The sequence below is a fragment of the Ambystoma mexicanum genome, chromosome 7q (genome assembly GCF_040938575.1).
Source record: "Ambystoma mexicanum isolate Mex_15411 chromosome 7q, UKY_AmexF1_1, whole genome shotgun sequence".
NCBI classification, from domain to species: domain Eukaryota; kingdom Metazoa; phylum Chordata; class Amphibia; order Caudata; family Ambystomatidae; genus Ambystoma; species Ambystoma mexicanum.
In genome coordinates this window covers 633,843,943-633,862,328 of record NC_090941.1, presented here as the reverse complement: position 1 = coordinate 633,862,328, position 18,386 = coordinate 633,843,943, and the positions used below count along the sequence as shown (strand labels likewise).

Here is an 18,386-nt window from a genome sequence, read left to right as displayed (position 1 = left end):
GCCATGGCGCAAAGTCCCTTTACGCCATGGCGGATGGCAGACTTACCGCCCCATTCCGAGGTTGGTGGGGCGGTAAGTCCCCATTGACCCATTTACCCTTCCCCATTCCCATTTCGGCCCCATAGGGCTCAATGGGAGTGGGGAAGGTGTTAATTACGCCACCGTACACTACGGTGGCGTAATTAACACCGAGGTCCCATAGCGCCATGGATTTTTACGCCCGCAAAAAGCGGGCGGAAAAGTGACCATGGCGCTCTGGGAACTCGTAGTTGGCGGTAAGGGGTCGGCGCAGCTAACGCTGGCGTAAACCCCTTACCGCCAGGGTCGTAATGAGGCCCAGTGTGCTGATCAATGGAGTAGACACCCCTAACCTAAGGGATAGTGCAGCCAGCAAAACTGTGGTGGATGTCACACTGGTCAACCAGGAGGACCTTGCACCAAGTTAGACGATGCCCCCCCCTATCAAGTTCCCATTAATGCCTGTAAATCTAACTATCAATGGTACAGTAGTAAGGATTCCTGTGAACATACAGAAGCAAGTCCCTGGAAAGGTCTTGCTGGTAAATGACCTCAGAGACTTAGGTCTTGTGAGGGATACAGCAGGGAGACCGTGCACAAGGTCACAAACAAGAGCTGCCATGGCCAATTCCAAGGCTGAGCCAAAGCCAAAGGGGAATCTCAAGGCTAAGGAAATAGAACATTCCCCTAAACTCACCTACCACTGAGGTGGAGGTAGTTGGCCAAGCACCTCAACCTGATGAGGAGGAGGTGCTGCCTGAAATAACCAACCCACATGACCATCCTGAACTTCAAAGTTTGTTGGTAGAAGGTGGTCCTGATAGGGAAGATTTCAGTAAGGGCCAACGTGAGTGCCCATATTTAGAAAGCCTAAGGAGACAGGCCTGCTCCCAGCTTGAGGGTGAACCTCCTGTGCAGTGAGCCCACAGAGTTTACTGAAGGAGACCATAGGGGGTTGGTGCCCCCCCTTCAAGTCAGACCCTTCCTCCTGCAATTGGTGCATCAAGTCCCCCCTTGCTGGTCACCGTGGGATCAAAAGAACGAAGCAAAGTTTATCCATGCATTTCTACTGGCTCAAGATGGGGGTGTAAGTAGAAGGCCATTGCAGGAGTTTTGCCACTTGCCAGATCTCTGGGAAAAGTGGCTCAAAAATCCAAGCTCCAATGATGCCACTCCCTGTTGTTGGAGTGCCATTGGAAAGGGTAGGTATTGACACTGTTGATCCCCTTGACCCTAAGACGTCCTATGGCACTAGGCTTATCTTGGTGTTGGTTGACCATGCCACCAGATATCCTGAGGCCATCCCATTTAGACAGTGACTGCTAAGCAGTTGGTAAAGCTTTACTTGCCATATTTACTAGGGTTGGATTCCCTAAAGACGTTGTGCCCGACGGAGGCAACAACCTTATGTGTAAGTATATGCAAGCCATGTGGAAGGAGTGTGGGTCACTTATAAGTTTTCACCAGTGTATCATCCACAAACAAATGGCTTAGTGGAGAGGTTTAATAGAACTCTCAAGGGTATGATTGGGGCTCTGGAAGAACCCCAAAGGAGAAAATGGGATCTCCTGTTACCATGTTTACTCTTTGCTTACAGAGAGATACCTCAAGAGGGGTTGCTTCAGCGCCTTTGGACTTCTTTTTGGTCACCTTGTAACGGGACCACTAGCCATAGTCAAGGAAGGGTGGGAGCTCCTCACTCCTCCTGCAACTATCAATGTAGTAGACTATGTGCTGGAATTAAGGAAGAGAATGGTCCTCCTGATGGCTCAGGCCAGTGACATGGCTGATCAGACATTGGTCAAACATTGGTATGCTCAGAAAGCTTCACTAGTTCACTTTACCCCAGGTCAAGAAGTCCTGATCATGAATTAATTAAGGCCTCGAGCCCTACAGGATAATTGGGCAAGCCCTTACACAGTTGTGAAGCAGCTGGGTGAGGCTAACTATTTTGTGGACCCTAGGAGGCCCACACAGGCCCCAAAAGTGTTTCACATAAATAGGCTGAAGGCTTTCATCCCTAGGGTTGAACTAGCTGCACTGCTACTGGCATCAGATATGGAAGAGGAGGAATCAGTACCTCTCCCTGACTTATTCCAGAATGGTCCTTCAGATGGCTCCATTGAGGGTGTTCAAGTGGCCCCTCAGCTGACTTGTGACCAACAAGGGGAAGTAAGAACTTTGCTGCAGCAGTTCTCCTCCTTGTTCTCACTAACTCCATGTTTGACACCTTGGTGCAAACATGACATAGACACTAGGGAATGGTGTACCTGCCAAGTAGGGGTTGCAGAATGTCAGATAAATTGAGTTCCGACATCAAGGCTGAGGTCAACAAGATGTTGGACCTTGGGGTGATTGAGCCTTCCAGGAGTCCATGCGATCCTGTGGTTCTAGTACCAAAAGCTGGTACCTCTGAACTCAGATTCTGTGTGGATTACAGTACGCTGAGTGCTGTCATCAGGACAGATGCTCACCCCCTACCTAGAACCGATGAGCTGGTGGACACCTTGGGTGCCTCCAAGTACCTCAGCACATTTGACCTCACTGCAGGGTATTGGAAAATAGCCCTAGCAGAGCATGCCAAATAGAAGACATCATTCTCAACTCCAGAAGGCCTTTACCAGTTCATGCTAATGCCATTTGTATTGGAAAATGCACCTGCCACGATTCAGAGGCTTGTGAACCATGTTCTAAATGGGATGGATGAATTCTGCTTAGCATATATGGATGATATAGCAGTCTTCAGTGCCACCTGGGAGGAACATGGGGAAAATCCTAGAATTGTGTTACAGGCTCTTCAGAAGGCCAACCTAATCATAAAAGCTAGCAAGTGCCAGATTGGTCAAGGATCTGTGGTCTACCTTGGACATGAAGTAAGTGGAAGGAGGATTCACCCTCTACCCAGTGAAGTACAAGCAGTACAAGACTGGCCTTCCCCCACTACACAAACCCAAGTGAGAGCCTTCTTAGGACTAACTGTGTACTATCAAACATTTTTGGAAGACTATGACACCAGATCTGCCCCTCTGACTGCTCTCACAACTCCAAAGAAACCCAAGCAGGTCTCTTGGTCTGAGGAGTGTGAGAAGGCCTTCAATGGCTTAAAAGTCTCTGTGTGCCAGGCCCCTGTCCTCAGGACCACTGAATACAAACATGCCTTTATTGTGCAGACAAATGCCTCTGACACAGGGATAGGTACACAGATAGATGAGAAATGTAAGGAACACCTGAATGGATTAATTAGTCGCCAGCTTAAGGACATAGAGGTCAGGTGGTCCACAGTGGAGAAAGAATGTTTCTCGGTCGTGTGGGCCCTAAGGAAGCTGAGGCCCTACCTTTATGGGACCCACTTCACTGTACAAACTGACCATAAGCCCTTCAAGTAGCTAATTAACATGAAGGGAGAGAATCCAAAGTTGTTCAGGTTGTTCATGAGCCTGCAAGAGTTTGACTTCACCATTGAGCACAGGCCAGGTGTCCAACATAGCAACGCTAATGGGTTGTCCAGAATGTTTAACTAACCTGAACATGAGGCCCATCCAGGGGTAGATTAGTTCCCCCTGTCCTGAGTCTGCTAGGGGTGAGAGTTAGGAAAGATTTAATCAATGTGTAATTTTCCCTCCGTTTGTGGACCCCGACACTTTTTGCTTTTGTGTGGCTATTCTTTCCTGACTTTTTGCCAGTGGAGCACAGCTCTCAGCTCCGCTCCCCTGGACTTTTGCTCACTTGTGATGGGGAAACTGACACCTCCTTCAGACTGCCAGTACTGGGAAACTATGTTTCCCTTAGTCTTTAACTATGTTGCCATTTCTTGCTAACTTTTTAACAGTGTACAATGTACCTTCCAGTACCGTGCGTGTTAGGGTTGGCTCTTATACTTGCATGTGTGCTGAGCCAGGATTGATGTCACCATCAGAATGTAGGCTGTGAGTCTGGAATGTGAGATTAGAATGTTTGGAGTTGAATGCGTTCTAACCCAGGCAGTTAGATTATGTGAGCCTGGGTGGTGGGAGCCAGTGGGCTCCTGTCCCTTTCCTCTTTATCTCCTAATGACTTGTTGACATCTGATCCTGTAACCTAAGAAGCTAATAAAGTAACCACTATGCGTACCTGGCCTGTGTATCCTGAGTGTCCCTTGGAGTGAACCCTATGACCAAGAGCCGGTCATAACAATTGGCGACGAGGATGGTCCAAGGTATGGTGAAGGAGGACCTTGGAGTGGACACCAAGTGAAGCAAAAGGAGATGCAGGTACCTGTGTGATGTCATGTGAGAGAGGAGAAGAGACTCTGCTGCGGGGGGTGCAGGCAAGAGGACAAGTAAATGAAAGGAGAGAGGGAGAGCCCACTGCCCCCCATAGACTGGTTGCACCCACCACCCAGGGCTGTTTGAGCCAGTCCACCCAGGGCTGGAAGGGACAGCCTGTCAGAGGAGACCCCTGGGAAGAAGGTAGAGTGCCCTCTTTGAGGCCAGGAGTCATTAGAGGCTGTCCAAGAGTCTGGAGAAATGGAAATCACCCAGGGCTGGAAGGGACAGCCTGTCAGAGGAGACCCCTGGGAAGAAGGGAGAGTGCCCTGTTTGAGGCCAGGAGTCATTAGAGGCTGCCCAAGAGTCTGGAGAAATGGAAAGCACCCAGGGCTGTTTGAGTCAGCCACCAAGTACTGCTTTAGTCAGCCCCCAGGGCTGTTGCAGGCGACCACCCAGGGGTGTCAGAAGCATCCTGCCCCATGGAGCTAGGGCAAGGATGGCCTGTTGGAGTCTGCCAGGAACAGGCCCCCTGGTACATGAGGAGACATTGGCAGGGTTGCATGAGGCTGCCCAAGTGTGCCACCATTTCCTGAGTGACTATGCCAGCATTATTTAAAAAGGGGAAGTGTAATTTCCATGCCAAGTAAGCGTAATTGTGCCTTTTATGCACCTGGAGGCTAAAGGTTTTAATGAGAATAGACGCTATGCTGATTTGGTCTGAGGTGGGGACCATGCAATGAGAAAATGGTTACTGTTTGGGTTTGGGTATGATAGTAGTTTTTGGGGATGATTAGTTTATGCTTGCAGAAGAAATTTTGGAGTTTCATTTAAAAGTAAAATGTCATAATGGATTGAGCAACGATGTGGCAAGCAGTGACTGAAGAGTACTGTTGTGCATTAGTAGTGAATTACCATGAGAAGAATAAGTGAGAATGATGTTGCACTTAGAATAGGAGATGCATTTTATTTTAGATGTAACCATTTTGAGGCATTGCAGGTTGGTTTTAGAGTTGGCCCCAGTTGGCAACATGGACGTTTAGGTCTCATTTAAAGTTGGTTTCCACATTTGTGTTGTGACAAGGGTTGTGTGTGAGTGGCACATATGAGGTTGATTGAGGTGGACAATCAAAGGGTGTTGATCCTATTATGCTTAGTATAACGTTTTGAGGCATTTTAGCATATTAGGTTACCTGTTTAATGGCGACATGGACTTTTAGAAAATGTGACTTGGATGTACTATGTTTCAATGTTCTGATCATCCTAAGACTATGTTTTTCTTGTGTGTGTGTGGTGTGAGATTTGTGATCTTAAAGCACAATAACAGTGATGTTGGTCATTAATGGTTACCACAATCTTTGAGTCATTTCAGCATTTAGAGTTGCCCATGCTTTGGCAACATGGACTTTTAGGAAATGAGATCTGCAATTTATAATGTGATTATTGATATGTCATTGCAATGCTTACTATAACCATTTTTGAGGCATTGTAGGCGTGATGTTCTGTTTGTGCGTGTATGGATGTGCAACCCATGATGACTGCCAGAGTGACTGCAGCGCTCCTTAGCAGTTAACATTCTATGCCGGGGTTGTCTGTATTTTGAACATCCTGTGTTTGTGTGTGTGTTGTAGCAGTATGTGAATGTTTTAGTGTTGGTGCATGACCAGTGTTGGGTTTTGAAATCTTTTTTATTGTTTTTTGGAATATGTTTTAATTGATGTACATGACCAGGGTTGGTCAGGGGACTCTGCGGAGTTGGAGGTGTTTGGTGTTTTGAGGCCCTGTGGGGTTAGTGATGTTACTAGTGGTAGGCTAGTATAGAAGCTATTGGAACTTTGATTAATTGGTTAGTGACTCTGAGGGGTCCAGAGGTACCTAGTAGGAGACTAGTACCATAAGCTTTGCAAAGCTGTGTTTTTGTGATGATTGGTGGCTCTGAGGAGTTCACATGAAACCTAGTGAAGCTTTTATGTTGTTTTGGATTGTGGCTCAGCGGAGCAGTCCAGAGGCATCTAGCAGGGGACTAGTGCCTGAAGCTGTGTGAAGCTTCTATGTTGTTTTTGAAGGTGTCTAGCTCTGCGGAGTTTACTTGAAGCTGTGTGAAGCTTTGATGTTTTTGGTGACCCTGGAGTTGTTAAGGTCCAGGGATTGCTTGGAATTCTGGAGATGCAAGTTACATTGCATTTAGTGTTTTCTTTTAACTTTAGGTGACTTTTGGAATTGTTCTTGAGTCCGCTCTTGATTAATTTCAGAAGCCTGGCAACGTTTCATCTGCAGCTGTGTTCACTTTGGGGTGTTTATTTGGTTTTGAAGGGCTCATTTGTCTGGCCAACATTTGTAGCGTTATGCTGGTGGTGGTTGTTTAGTGACAGCTGGTTGTGTTTCTTTATTGGTGTGATGAGGTGAGTGACTGGTGATTAGGTGTGTCTGTGTTGCTTGAATTTTGGATTGGATTTGACAGCGGCATGAGTTGTGACTGTGGTTTCTTGGTGACCCAGGTAGATTGTTGGGTTGTTAGTAAGTATCTTGCGCAGTTATAACAGTACCTGGTTTTTCCCGATTTTGGGAGTTAGTACTCGGAAGTGGCAGTTCGAGGTTCCTTTGTGGCAGAGAGGAACGGAAGGAGCTTTGTGTTTGGTTGGTCTTGGTAGTGTTGTGGTTTGTTTGCCGAGGTAGGTGGTTAGTGCTCGAAAGTGGCAGTTCGAGGTTCCTTTGTGGCAGGGGGGAACAGAAGGTGATTTGTGATGTTTTGATTGGTTAGGAATGTTAGTTGTGGCGGCTGGGACTGTCATAGGATGTTAGTTACACCTGTTTGTTCAATCTCTGGGGTTAGCGGAACTCTGCTGAGAGTGAGGTGTGTCTTGCTGTTGTGAAAGAGTGTGTTGTTCTTTATGCAAGAGGAGGAGGTGTTAGGGTTGCTTCCTCTAAGTGTGTCTTTGAGGTGTGTTTGTTTGTTGTAGGAAAGGAGGTGTTAGGGTTGGCTCTTATACTTGCATGTGTGCTGAGCCAGGATTGATGTCACCATCAGAATGTAGGCTGTGAGTCTGGAATGTGAGATTAGAATGTTTGGAGTTGAATGGGTTCTAACCCAGGCAGTTAGATTATGTGAGCCTGGGTGGTGGGAGCCAGTGGGCTCCTGTCCCTTTCCTCTTTATCTCCTAATGACTTGTTGACATCTGATCCTGTAACCTAAGAAGCTAATAAAGTAACCACTATGCGTACCTGGCCTGTGTATCCTGAGTGTCCCTTGGAGTGAACCCTATGACCAAGAGCCGGTCATAACAGTGCGCTGTGGCCCTTTTTGTGTTATGGCCCAAGACACCTTCAAAGGATTTTTTGGTGATTGTACGAGTGTGCCTTGGACAAACTGGTGGCAGCAGTTACTTTTTATGAGTGTTTTACTTCTTTTTACTGAGTCTTTTGTTCTGTCCCATGGCCATTTTGTCACTTACCTTCACCCAGGTCGAGTAACATGGGTTTTCTTTTTTTGGGCATGCAGCCTCCTGCGAAATACGATCCCTTTTGCAGGCTTCTGCATGTCACATGCATGTGCCCAGGAAGCGGGTTGGAACTGTCTGGTCCCAAACCAGACTACTGGTGCCAAGATGTCTGGAGTGCCTGAACAACTGGGACCACCGTGGACCATGGTTGCTCCACGACTGGGATATCTGCATGAGAGCTGATCTTCGATTGGAAATCCTCGATTTTTGCATGAAGCTAATCTTGGATAAGAGAAGGGGCTCTGCATCCATTCCAGGTCAATCACCTGAGTTCTCTCTGAACTGCAGAAGAATCCAACTATCCTGCAATGAAGAAACAGACTTGTGGAACCACCTGAGATGCTTTGGAACTTTGGCACCTTTCACCCTTTGCTGTCCCGTCGGACCCCTGTTTTCTTCATTGATCAAGAAGGCCTGCCAAGGCTCTTTGCCCCTTTGAGTAGTGGGAACCCCCACCGAACGAGCCCCTGCGGAAGTGTTCCTGGGCCATCCAGTGAACAGTCCAGCTCTACCTCAGTGTAACATGCAGAACAGCTGACATCTCGAGTTGCAACCCGAGACTTGAGACATCGCTTGCTGGTGTCCCATGCATTCACCCGCTAAATTTACCAGGCCCAGCTCCTCTGTGTCCCGAATTAGGAGAGTGCGTAATGCTGCACCAATCTGTTATTCCTGCATCACTACCTGTTGGTGATGGTCACTGTAGGTGTCTTGCTGACCTGCTCTCGTGTGCCCTGAAGCCTGCTGGACGAGAAGTTTCTTTGTAACTCCTTCGGAAGCAGAGAAAAGGTCAACTTTCCTGTCACGGATGATCGTTCTATTCCGCAGCCGCTGAGAGGCGGAGCATCGTGAAACTGCACGACTTGAACCTACTAGCGACCTCGACTAAACTGGCAAAGTTTGGTCCGGACTGTGCCGAGGTTCAGTGAGTACATCACTGACCGGTTGCTCACTGGCACAACCGATCTCCTTTACGCACGAATATCCCTAAAAAGGCATTTGCTTTTGGCTGGGGTAGCCTGCACTCCCTAGCTATTCTCACCTTTCCTTTTGAAAACTGCTCTTCTGCCAAGGGCAGACCCTCTTTGAATAGTGGGAACCAATCCTCCATCGCCTCAAGCCCCTTCCTGCCTTGCTACATCTCTCCCAAGAAGACTGGCTTTTTATTGCAACTGTGCAATCGTGTGTTTTTACGCATAACTGTACTGTTGAGCACAAGTTTCCCCACTTCTTAGAGCTCGGCTCGAAAGTTAGGGAATGACTCCAAAGAATTTTTTTATGCTCCTAGTGTGTTAACTGACACTTCTCTTTACAGGTTGTGGCTGTGTTTTACTCATTTGTCGCATTAGGAAACGTATTGCATGTGTGTGAAAAAGTAGAGTATTTTGTGTGGTAACTGTTTTTATATAATTAAAGTTTACTGGTGTCTATCGATCAGGCAGGCAATAAATGTATAGATATTTTTCATATACATTTTTCTAAGAGTAATTTGTGGTATGTTACTATGTCTGCTCATTGTGGGCTTCTGATCACTCTCACCCCTCGTGGGACTTAGTCTGGACTGCCTGCCAAGCTATCTAGATTAGTCTGGCTTCCCCAGAAGGTACCCCTGTTTCACTAAAGCCAGGGTGGCCTCCTAAACTTCTGTCCGCCAGGTCAGAGTTTAGAAATTCATCTTAACACTAGCACTTCCAGGTTTATAAAAGGTTAGACTCCATACAGAAAACCTCACAATTATTCACAGATTGTTTCTCTCTATGGCCAAAAATGACACAACATCAAGAGACCCCAAGCGAGAAGGCCTATGTGAATGATTTAGCTGTCTTTGTCCCTCATTAGTAAATAGTAGTATATTCTCACAGACATTACACAAACAGCCTGGGTCCAGGTCTTCAAGGAGAAACCCCAAACAGGGATTTAAAGAAAGTTGTGGCAAGTTATAGCATTTAAATTACAGGTGCTCCCATTGTAGATATAAATCAACAATGAGTCAAACTAGAGCAACTAACTCTTCTTTCTTTGTTTCTAGCTATTTCAAAAACTTTCGGTATTGCTCCTACGCTCCCCATGTACGAGTATGCACACCGCTAACAGATGGGATTTCAACTTTCGAGAACCTCTTGGCCAATTGTGTCCTAAGAGTGTTTGTCTGGGTCATAGCTTGCATCACCTGCTTTGGAAACCTTTTTGTCATTGGAATGAGGTCCTTCATCAGATCAGAGAATAAGATGCACACGTTATCCATCAAGATTTTGTGCTGTGAGTATATCACATTTACAGTTACAATACTTACAAGTTCTCCATATTCCTGAAAATAACTTCCTTCATCAATATGGAAGCAAAATAATGACTTGGCAATGGTAATGTGTTAAATCAGGAAGTGTATATTTTTTTTCACAGATTTACATGGTTTTCCTTATTTTCAACCTTTAATCTGTTGTAGACAAAGTTTCCATTTTTTTGTCTACCACCTTTCTGTAGTTCATCCTGTTATTCGTTCCGTTGTCTGTGTCACTCCGAAGTCCTTACAATTTTTTAAGTATTAAGATCACCATTCTTACAAGCGCTAAGTTGATCTTCATTATTTCTCCTTCTATAAGGATCTTCCACCAGTCTTCCGCGCTCCTTGTGACATAGTTTCTTAGTAAATTGCCCAAACATTGCTCACAAGCTTCTCGTAGTCCTATGCAATGGAGTGTGAGATGTTATGGAGTATATTTGTTTTGTGAATGTGCAATGTGTGCAAATTATAGTACACATTTGGTGTACCAGAATTTGCCATCAAAGTACCTTTTTGCAGAGTTTGCAAAACACATTTAAATTTCTGCGAGATAAGTAAGACACAAATCTGCCTATGTCAACATTTCCCCAATTGGCGCAATCAGAAAAAGGGAAAAAAATGTTGTGACGTACGAAATCGGCAAATTCACACACTTTCACAGAAAGAATTTAAATTTCGCACACACCTAATTCTAATGTTCGGTGTAGTTGGGCTTATGGAAAATACTGTCCTTGGATGGCAAAGGCAGAGACATATGTCCCCACGACAGCAATTGCACAAATGCAGACTAATTACTTCTAGCAACGACAAGGCACAAAGCATGGACTGAAATAATAAGCTGAAGGATATTATTTCATTTTGAGACACCAAATATAAGATTTTCCTGAGAAACATGAATAATTACATTTTGCTCTGATTAATTCATAACAGTAAAAATTATCTACTTGTACCAAGGGAGTCCATTTTTCATATATTTTTTCATTAGGTAACATGCTGAACTATGAAATGTGCTGTTTATAGGGGGTGACATATAAGCAAGGTTAAAATGAGTTCTGATTTGTTTACTGCCGTAAAGACCATTGTAAGGCATGCACACCCTTTCAAAGCTGCTGCTCTTGAAATGTATATCCTAGTTACTTCATTATTTGAACGCAATGTAATGCAGCACAAAAGTAAAACAAACATCAATGTACCAAGCAACAGGCAAACAAAACGCTTTTAAAAATCATAATTCAAGTCATTTAGAGTCTGCTTAGGCTTCCTCAAAGGATGATAGCTTAGTATTGCCTCTCCTGTGTGTGAGTCACTACCTCTGTGCAAGTCGTGACCCTAAGCCACACCTACCCAATGGGAGACTGGGTGTGTGAGTCTGGGGACACAGCGTGGAGTGTTGTAGGGAAAGCGATCAGTCAGACCCAGGTTCGGAGCAGTACATGTGCGCTTTGGCTGAGGACACGTGTCATCAATTGGCTTGTTAAGACCATCTGCAGAATGTATACTTCAGGTTTCATATTGTCAAGCCCAGTGCAGAACCCCTGCTGGAGTTTGCTGGTTCATTCAATCCACCAAGCCAGCGTTTGCTTGGGCTGTTTGCAAGTGGCACACCCATGCGTGTTTACCGACTAAATGAGATTGAGTTTGCTTTATTCTTATTCACTGGCAAAACCGCAAGAAGCTGTGTTTGCTTCTAGATCATATTCTAGCTGCCTGCTCTCTACAAGGGTAGTGTGACCATAAGAGTACATATCATCCGGACACTTCTCCATTATTCTTTTAATTAACTACTGCAGTGCATTCTGGTTCCTTAAATCGTAGTTAATATAAAGTGAACAGATTGGATTTAAGCAGCCAATGCCAATGATTTGTCAAACGGACGACCAGGAATGTACAGCGTGTGACACAGTGAATTGGACATATCTGGTTACCAGAGACTAGGAAAATGTGAAGGCTGCTCTTGGACTGTTTATTTTTTCTTGTTTTGACTTGGTGCAACTTCATGGGGAGATTTGTTTTTGTGGTTTGCCCAATCAACCCCATCTCCCTGTGCCGTTTCATAGCCAGCTATTTCACTTTTTCCAGAAAGTGTGGTTTGATAGCACTGTTGACTATCAGCAATTCCTGTGTCCTCCCACTTATGATTGCATTCTGGGGAGTCTTTGGGATTTTCTGCCAGAGCGCCCCTGTTTTCTCAGAATCTTGGATACTGTTAGCTAGGTTTATCCTGCATTCTCTGTATGTGTCCTGTTAGTCTCCCTGATTAGTCCTCAGTCCTGGACCCCCTTCCATTTTCAACTTGGTTTCTATCTAGTGTTTTGGTTCAGGGTAATGATAGTTGCCACCCGTTTCGATAGATTTATTGAAGGTTCACATTATGGTCTCTTCTTTGTTTTTTGTGTGTTGTGTTCTATTGTAGCAATAGGACCTGTCTGACTGTTTTGATGTGGCAGTTAACTTTAATAGAGCACACACACCATTTCCTATCTTGAAGACATCTCTATTTAATGTGGGATTTAAAGGTAGCCTCAAGACAAAAAGAAACTGTGTTTGGCTGACTGGGGCCTAGAAATGCAGAAATACTGTCCTGGAATTTGAAAGCATACTTTTGATTAGCAGACTGAAAGACAAGCATGGAATGTTGTTCAACACTGCCAAATACACCAACAGTGCTGTCAGAAACAGGAAGACTAAAATTAAGTGAAAGAAATGAGGCCTATTTTCTATTACACGCTATGGAGACAAAGAGAAAAACTGCCATAAAAATGAAGACAATTGCAGCTGGGCTGAAAGGAACTGTTTACCAGTGAAACTTCAGTGCCTGTGCCAGTTTAATATAAAGTGTAATTAAAGATGGAAATTGATGACATGGTGTAGGAGAAAAACAAAGTTGGTGTGCTGTAGGATATTGATGCAGGCCTCCTGTATAAAGAGAGAAATTGTGACATTTCAGGTACAGATTTCTGTTCATTTGAGCTGACTTTAACACTCACTGAGATGCAAAGCCCAGTCACTGCACACCTTTCCCCATCAGATGCAAGGTTCCAGTTATGCTCCCCTGTTCATTTAGAAATCTCTTGGAAGCTTTCAGGGCCAGAAAGGGGGCTACACTCATACAAAACCAAGGAGTTTATTGGGGTGAAGTAAAACAGCTGTGCAAACAGAGAGCCAGCCCTTAATGGGTTGAACTTTCTAAAATACTTGGAATTAAAACACACATTGTGCTCTCTCTCCCTGAGCAGATGACATTTGACTGGCACCAGATAGAGTTACATGAGAGAGTGGGTGGAGATGTCTTCCACTCCATCAGGAGATAAGCAGACCCATGTAATTTCACGTGGATGGACTGTTTCCTCCCAGAATTATTCGAGCTTGATAACTGAAGGGACCAATCAAAGAAAAGGGGCTAGGCCTGGGATAAGGGCATGGGAAATAGATGTACAATCCAAATCACTAACCAATGAGCTGGCACCTGATAATTTAGATAATTTGGGGAGTGGTTAAAGATTTAGAAGGTGACGCACAATGGCAAAAGGACAGCGCTTTCCTATGTCATCTGAGGGGGACTGCTGGAAAAATTGGTGGAGTATTAACATTTTGCCTGGGAGACAGGAATTGGAGGAAATCAGAGAAAAACAGAAGCTGGGATTCATACAAGGAGAGGAAAACCAAGGGGATTGATGGTGGAGGCTACCTATGACTGAGGTTGGAGTCTGATCAGATCTCAATCCTTTCACCATGAGATGATCTAGGAGATGTTGTCTTTTTCCTGGGCCCAAACCCAGAGGTATTGTGTAAGTAAGCCTGGCCAACCAAACCAAGTGTTGTGGTATCTGTTTGATTTAATGTCTTCCCTTATGGATTGGGTGGGCAGACTAAGTAGATCCTTATTATGTTTACTAATTAATAACTTAAGTAATTCCTCTATAGCCAACTAACATGGGGTGATTTTGTTGAAGTTCAAAATCAACAACATTGCTTCCAGTGTGGATAAAAATATAGTATGTTAAAGTAATTGGGTACTCCCATTCCTCATTGCTAACCCCAAAATGTCCTAAAGGGAAGGGACATATTTGCCAAAACAAAATTCCTAACTGTTCACCATTATTCAGACCCTACCTTAAAGCAGAGGGGTGCTGAATGTAAACTGAATATCTGAATTTATGTGCTGAGGCAGAAAAGTGTCTTGCCAAAATTAAATAAAGTGAAGCCGCTGATTGAAAAGCACACTTTCTACTGAGAGCGGGAATGTGACTCCTGGAAGAAGGGAGATTATTCATGGCATTGTGGTGAAGGATGAAGTGTTCTGTATATTGTAAGGGTGCAGAAATAAGGCTCAGCCACATTGGTGGCATATTTTTGCGTACAGACATTTATTAATCAAGAAAGTGTTGGAAAAAGGCCTCTCTGTCCTTAAAGCTAAGAGGGGTTTTCCTGCCTAAAAGAAAACGAGTGAAATTGTCAGAATGTCCAAAAGCAAAACATCTGTCAGTGTCGTGTTTCAAAGGCCTACCTCTGTCCCTTACACATATGATGCGAGCAAATGACACTTTCAATACCAATTAAAACAAGTGAACGTTAGGGGAATGTCTTCCAGCATTATACACAGTTTTCTTACACCCAGCACTGATTTGAAATGCATCCTGCCTGGGAAAAGGGGACTTGTTCAGCATTCTGGTAGTCACAAATACAGAACATTACATTATAAATAAATAACAGTTGATGACCCAATGGGGATTTCTTTTGGATTAGGCAAACATACTTGTTTGCACTGACCGATGGGTGAGAGGTCTGCCATTGTACACACCCTCTCAAAATATGACATATTGCATAAATAAAAATGATTAGTATCATAACCTTTCCATCTCTCTACTGCCTTTGCAATGCCAAGGTCTAGAATACCCATTGTCTGCCATCCCATAAACTGAGGATATAGACCTGTATAAGTTTACATATTTAGAAGGAAGTCTTTCTTTTGAGGATATGTTCTTCTGCAAAGGGAAGAAACTGGCTGGAGTAAATGTTTGTGAGATTCAAAGTGTAGCTCTTACAATAATCAGTTTACAATATATCCCTCAACATACTCAGATGATCTGCTCAGTCTTAATACATTGCTGGAATATCAGTTTTTTGTCAGGGTCTTCAAAACACCAGCCCGAGAACATGTGCACATTGACAACAGAAATTCAGCAACATGTGCAGCATTTTAATAGGCTACACGTATTTTTAAAATTACACAAATTGTACAGGTCCTTGCCTTAAATCTCGACCATAGATGTTGCAATTTGAAATAAAACATGCAAAAACAAGAACTCTATAGTGTTCTTGACAGTGACAGATTAAAGTGGAATTTTCCAAATTACAAAATGGAACAAGAAGCATTGATATTTTCAGTGTTTAGGTTCTACGTTTTTACACATATCCAGAAGGAAAAACACGCTTGGAGACCATACTAATAGCCGTGGTGCAAAATATAAATCCCACTAGCATAACATAACACTTTGAATGAGAATTAATAAAAAATCGTCTATGATAAAATATAACAAAACTCCACACCAAATTCCCCAAAAACCAAAAAAGTACTGTAGTGAGAAGTCAGGGGTTGTTTAAGATATGTACTTATGGTGGAAGGAAAGTTTAGCGGAACCATTCGATGAGTAAAAAGGAATGCTGGTGACCCAGAAGGAAGGTTGATAAGTGTTAGGAAAAATTTCATTTTTATATGTATTTTCTTCCAGTTGTACACCCCCAAACGTTTTGCTGCTGTTTAAACACCATATACGGACTTTGCCAGAGAAGCACAGCCTTCAGCTTCACTCCTCTGGGCTTTCGCTCACTTTTAATGGGGAAAATGACATGCCCTTAAAACAGTCAGTACTGGGAGACTTTGTTTCCCTTAGTCCCTTTTCAATGTTGCAACTTTTCTGCAACTTGTAACAAGTGCAAAATGTACCTTCCAGTACAGTGCACTTGGGTCTCTTAGTCATTTCCAAAGGCCCCAGATACTCCCGAAGGACTTTTTAGGAGATGCGCAGATGTGTCATGGACAGGGCTGGTGGCAGCTTATCTTTTCATATTATTTTAACCCTTTCCTGCCATTTAAACCACGATTACCGCATTTAGCACGAATAGGTGGCCTGGCTCCAAAATGGCCATTTGAAAGCATATATATAGGGGTGGGACAGAAAACCCTCTTTTTTGTATGGGGGCCTGACTCTAGAGGGTTAGAGGAGACTAGCAAAAGAAAATATAGAGTCAAAGGCTATCCTTGTCATTAGTGCACAGGAGGTAAACCCGTAGTTTAGGCTAGATTGGTTGACAATGATTACGTGCCTCTACCTATGCAGCAGTACGTGAAACTGCAGTCGCTCTGTTACTAACACGCAAATATGCATGTTTACCTGTTTTTTGCATTTTATTGTTACCAGATAGGTAGATACCTATTTTAAAATGTATGTTTATCGTTCAATTAAACTGTGTTTTATGATAATTCTACTTTTTGTGATCTCTTAGGCTAGTATATACCAATCTAGCCACACTGTAATACGGGTTCACCTCCTGTGCGCCAATGACAAGGGTAACCTTTGACACTATATTTTCTTTTGCTAGTCTCCAAAATGACCATGCCACAAGGTTCTTTGTCCTTTCCTTTAGCCATCTTGCCTCTTTATATTCTCCAGAATGATCCAACCCGGGTCAGTCCTTATTTGGTCACGCAGTTGCCCACAAAACGCCAAGCTTTCGCAGGCTTCTGCATGCCTTGTTTGTGTGCCTCAAGGATGTGGGCTGGGGTGTCTGTCCCCAATACACATCCTGGGTGCCAGAGAGTCTGGAGTGCTGTGAATGCCTGGGACCACTGTGGTCTGTGATTGGTCCACATATGGGGCCTCATTACGACCCAGGCGGTAAGTTACCGCCTGGGCCGTGACTTTACCACCATGGCGTAAACTACGTTTACGCCATGGTGGTTGGCGGACTTACCGCCCCATTCCGAGGTCGGCGGGGCGGTAAATCCCCAATCCCCATTTACCCTTCCCCATTCCCATTTTTGCCCCATAGGGCATAATGGGAGTGGGGAAGGCGTTAATTACGCCACCGTAAATTACGGTGGCGTAATTAACTCCATGGTCCCTTAGCGCCATGGATTTTAACACCTGCTAAAAGCAGGTGTTAAAAGCGCCATGGCGCTAAGGGACCTCGTAATTGGCGGTAAGGGGTCGGCGCAGCTAACGCTGGCGTTAACCCCTTACCGCCAGGGTCGTAATGAGGCCCATGGAGTGTGTGTTTGTGAGCAGATCTCCCATTGGGTCCTCTTCATTTTGGCACAAAGAGACTCTGGATAAGAGTGTAGAGGAGGTACCAAGCATGATTCTCACTCCAACCGCCCATTTTGAAGTACCAGGAATGTTCATACCAAAATATGTGACCTATGGTGAGCAAATAAACTAGCAGAGAGCCACAGTGGAACAGCGCCTGTTGAAGGACTGACACCTAAGAAAACCTGAGAGAGAATGACGATTGTCAAAATGCAATACCTGAAGAAGCCAAGAAGATACTAAAAGTAGACGAATGGTGATGTCACAAGAACCCGGACTGACTCACATTTAGAAGATGTAATGACCTGTGAATGAGGAAAAGAGACGAAACACCATGGATAAGTGACATCCTGAGTCTAAAGTGAAATAATTGATGTCAAATGTCAGAAACTTATGCCATGAGCATGATGAAGATAGTCAGCCAGTTTAAACGTGTACATATGCAAGGAACCGCAAGAAGCAAGAATTTGTGAGGTTTGCTTATGCTTAGTAGTAAGACAGATTGCAGCATGTGCCACCTATACATATATACCTCAAAAGGAGTACTTTATATACGTATACTTCCGCTATGCACAAGAGCAGAATGGACCAAAGGTTACTAAAGGTTTCAAGAGCAGAGCTTCGCAGTGAACAAATCGAGAATTAAAGACAGAGAGAAACTCAGACAAAGGCAAATCATGCCAAGGAGCCAAGGTCGTATCGGCTGAAAGAGACCCACAGTTGATACAATTAATGAGAAGAAGAACAGAGTATCCTGTGCAGAAAGGTCAAGATAAGCCACAGATGGCAGATGGCTGGCATAATTAAATCAAATACACAAACTGCATAAAGAATAAGATGATTTCACAGTATCTGAATCATGTGACCAGACGAGTGAGAAGGGATGAAACTTTCACACCTAAGCATGGACTTGTGCCATGCACAGATGTCTTAACTTTTCCAGACCAAGAAGCAGTCTCGAGGCCAACCACAAACAAATAATTGACACATGACCACTTAGGTGATAATTGATTGTAGCAATAATTGGAGGGAG

General features: G+C 44.2%; 1 protein-coding gene across 1 annotated transcript in view; it reads left to right on the top strand.

Annotated features, from left to right (window-relative positions):
• The window catches only part of RXFP2 (relaxin family peptide receptor 2), a 1,759,299-nt gene that overhangs the window by 1,625,898 nt on the left and 115,015 nt on the right, over positions 1–18,386 (top strand). Inside the window, exon 15 of the mRNA XM_069639740.1 lies at positions 9,792–10,021. Within this exon, the coding sequence (XP_069495841.1) occupies positions 9,792–10,021 (230 nt within the window). The remainder of the gene's footprint in view (positions 1–9,791; positions 10,022–18,386) is intronic.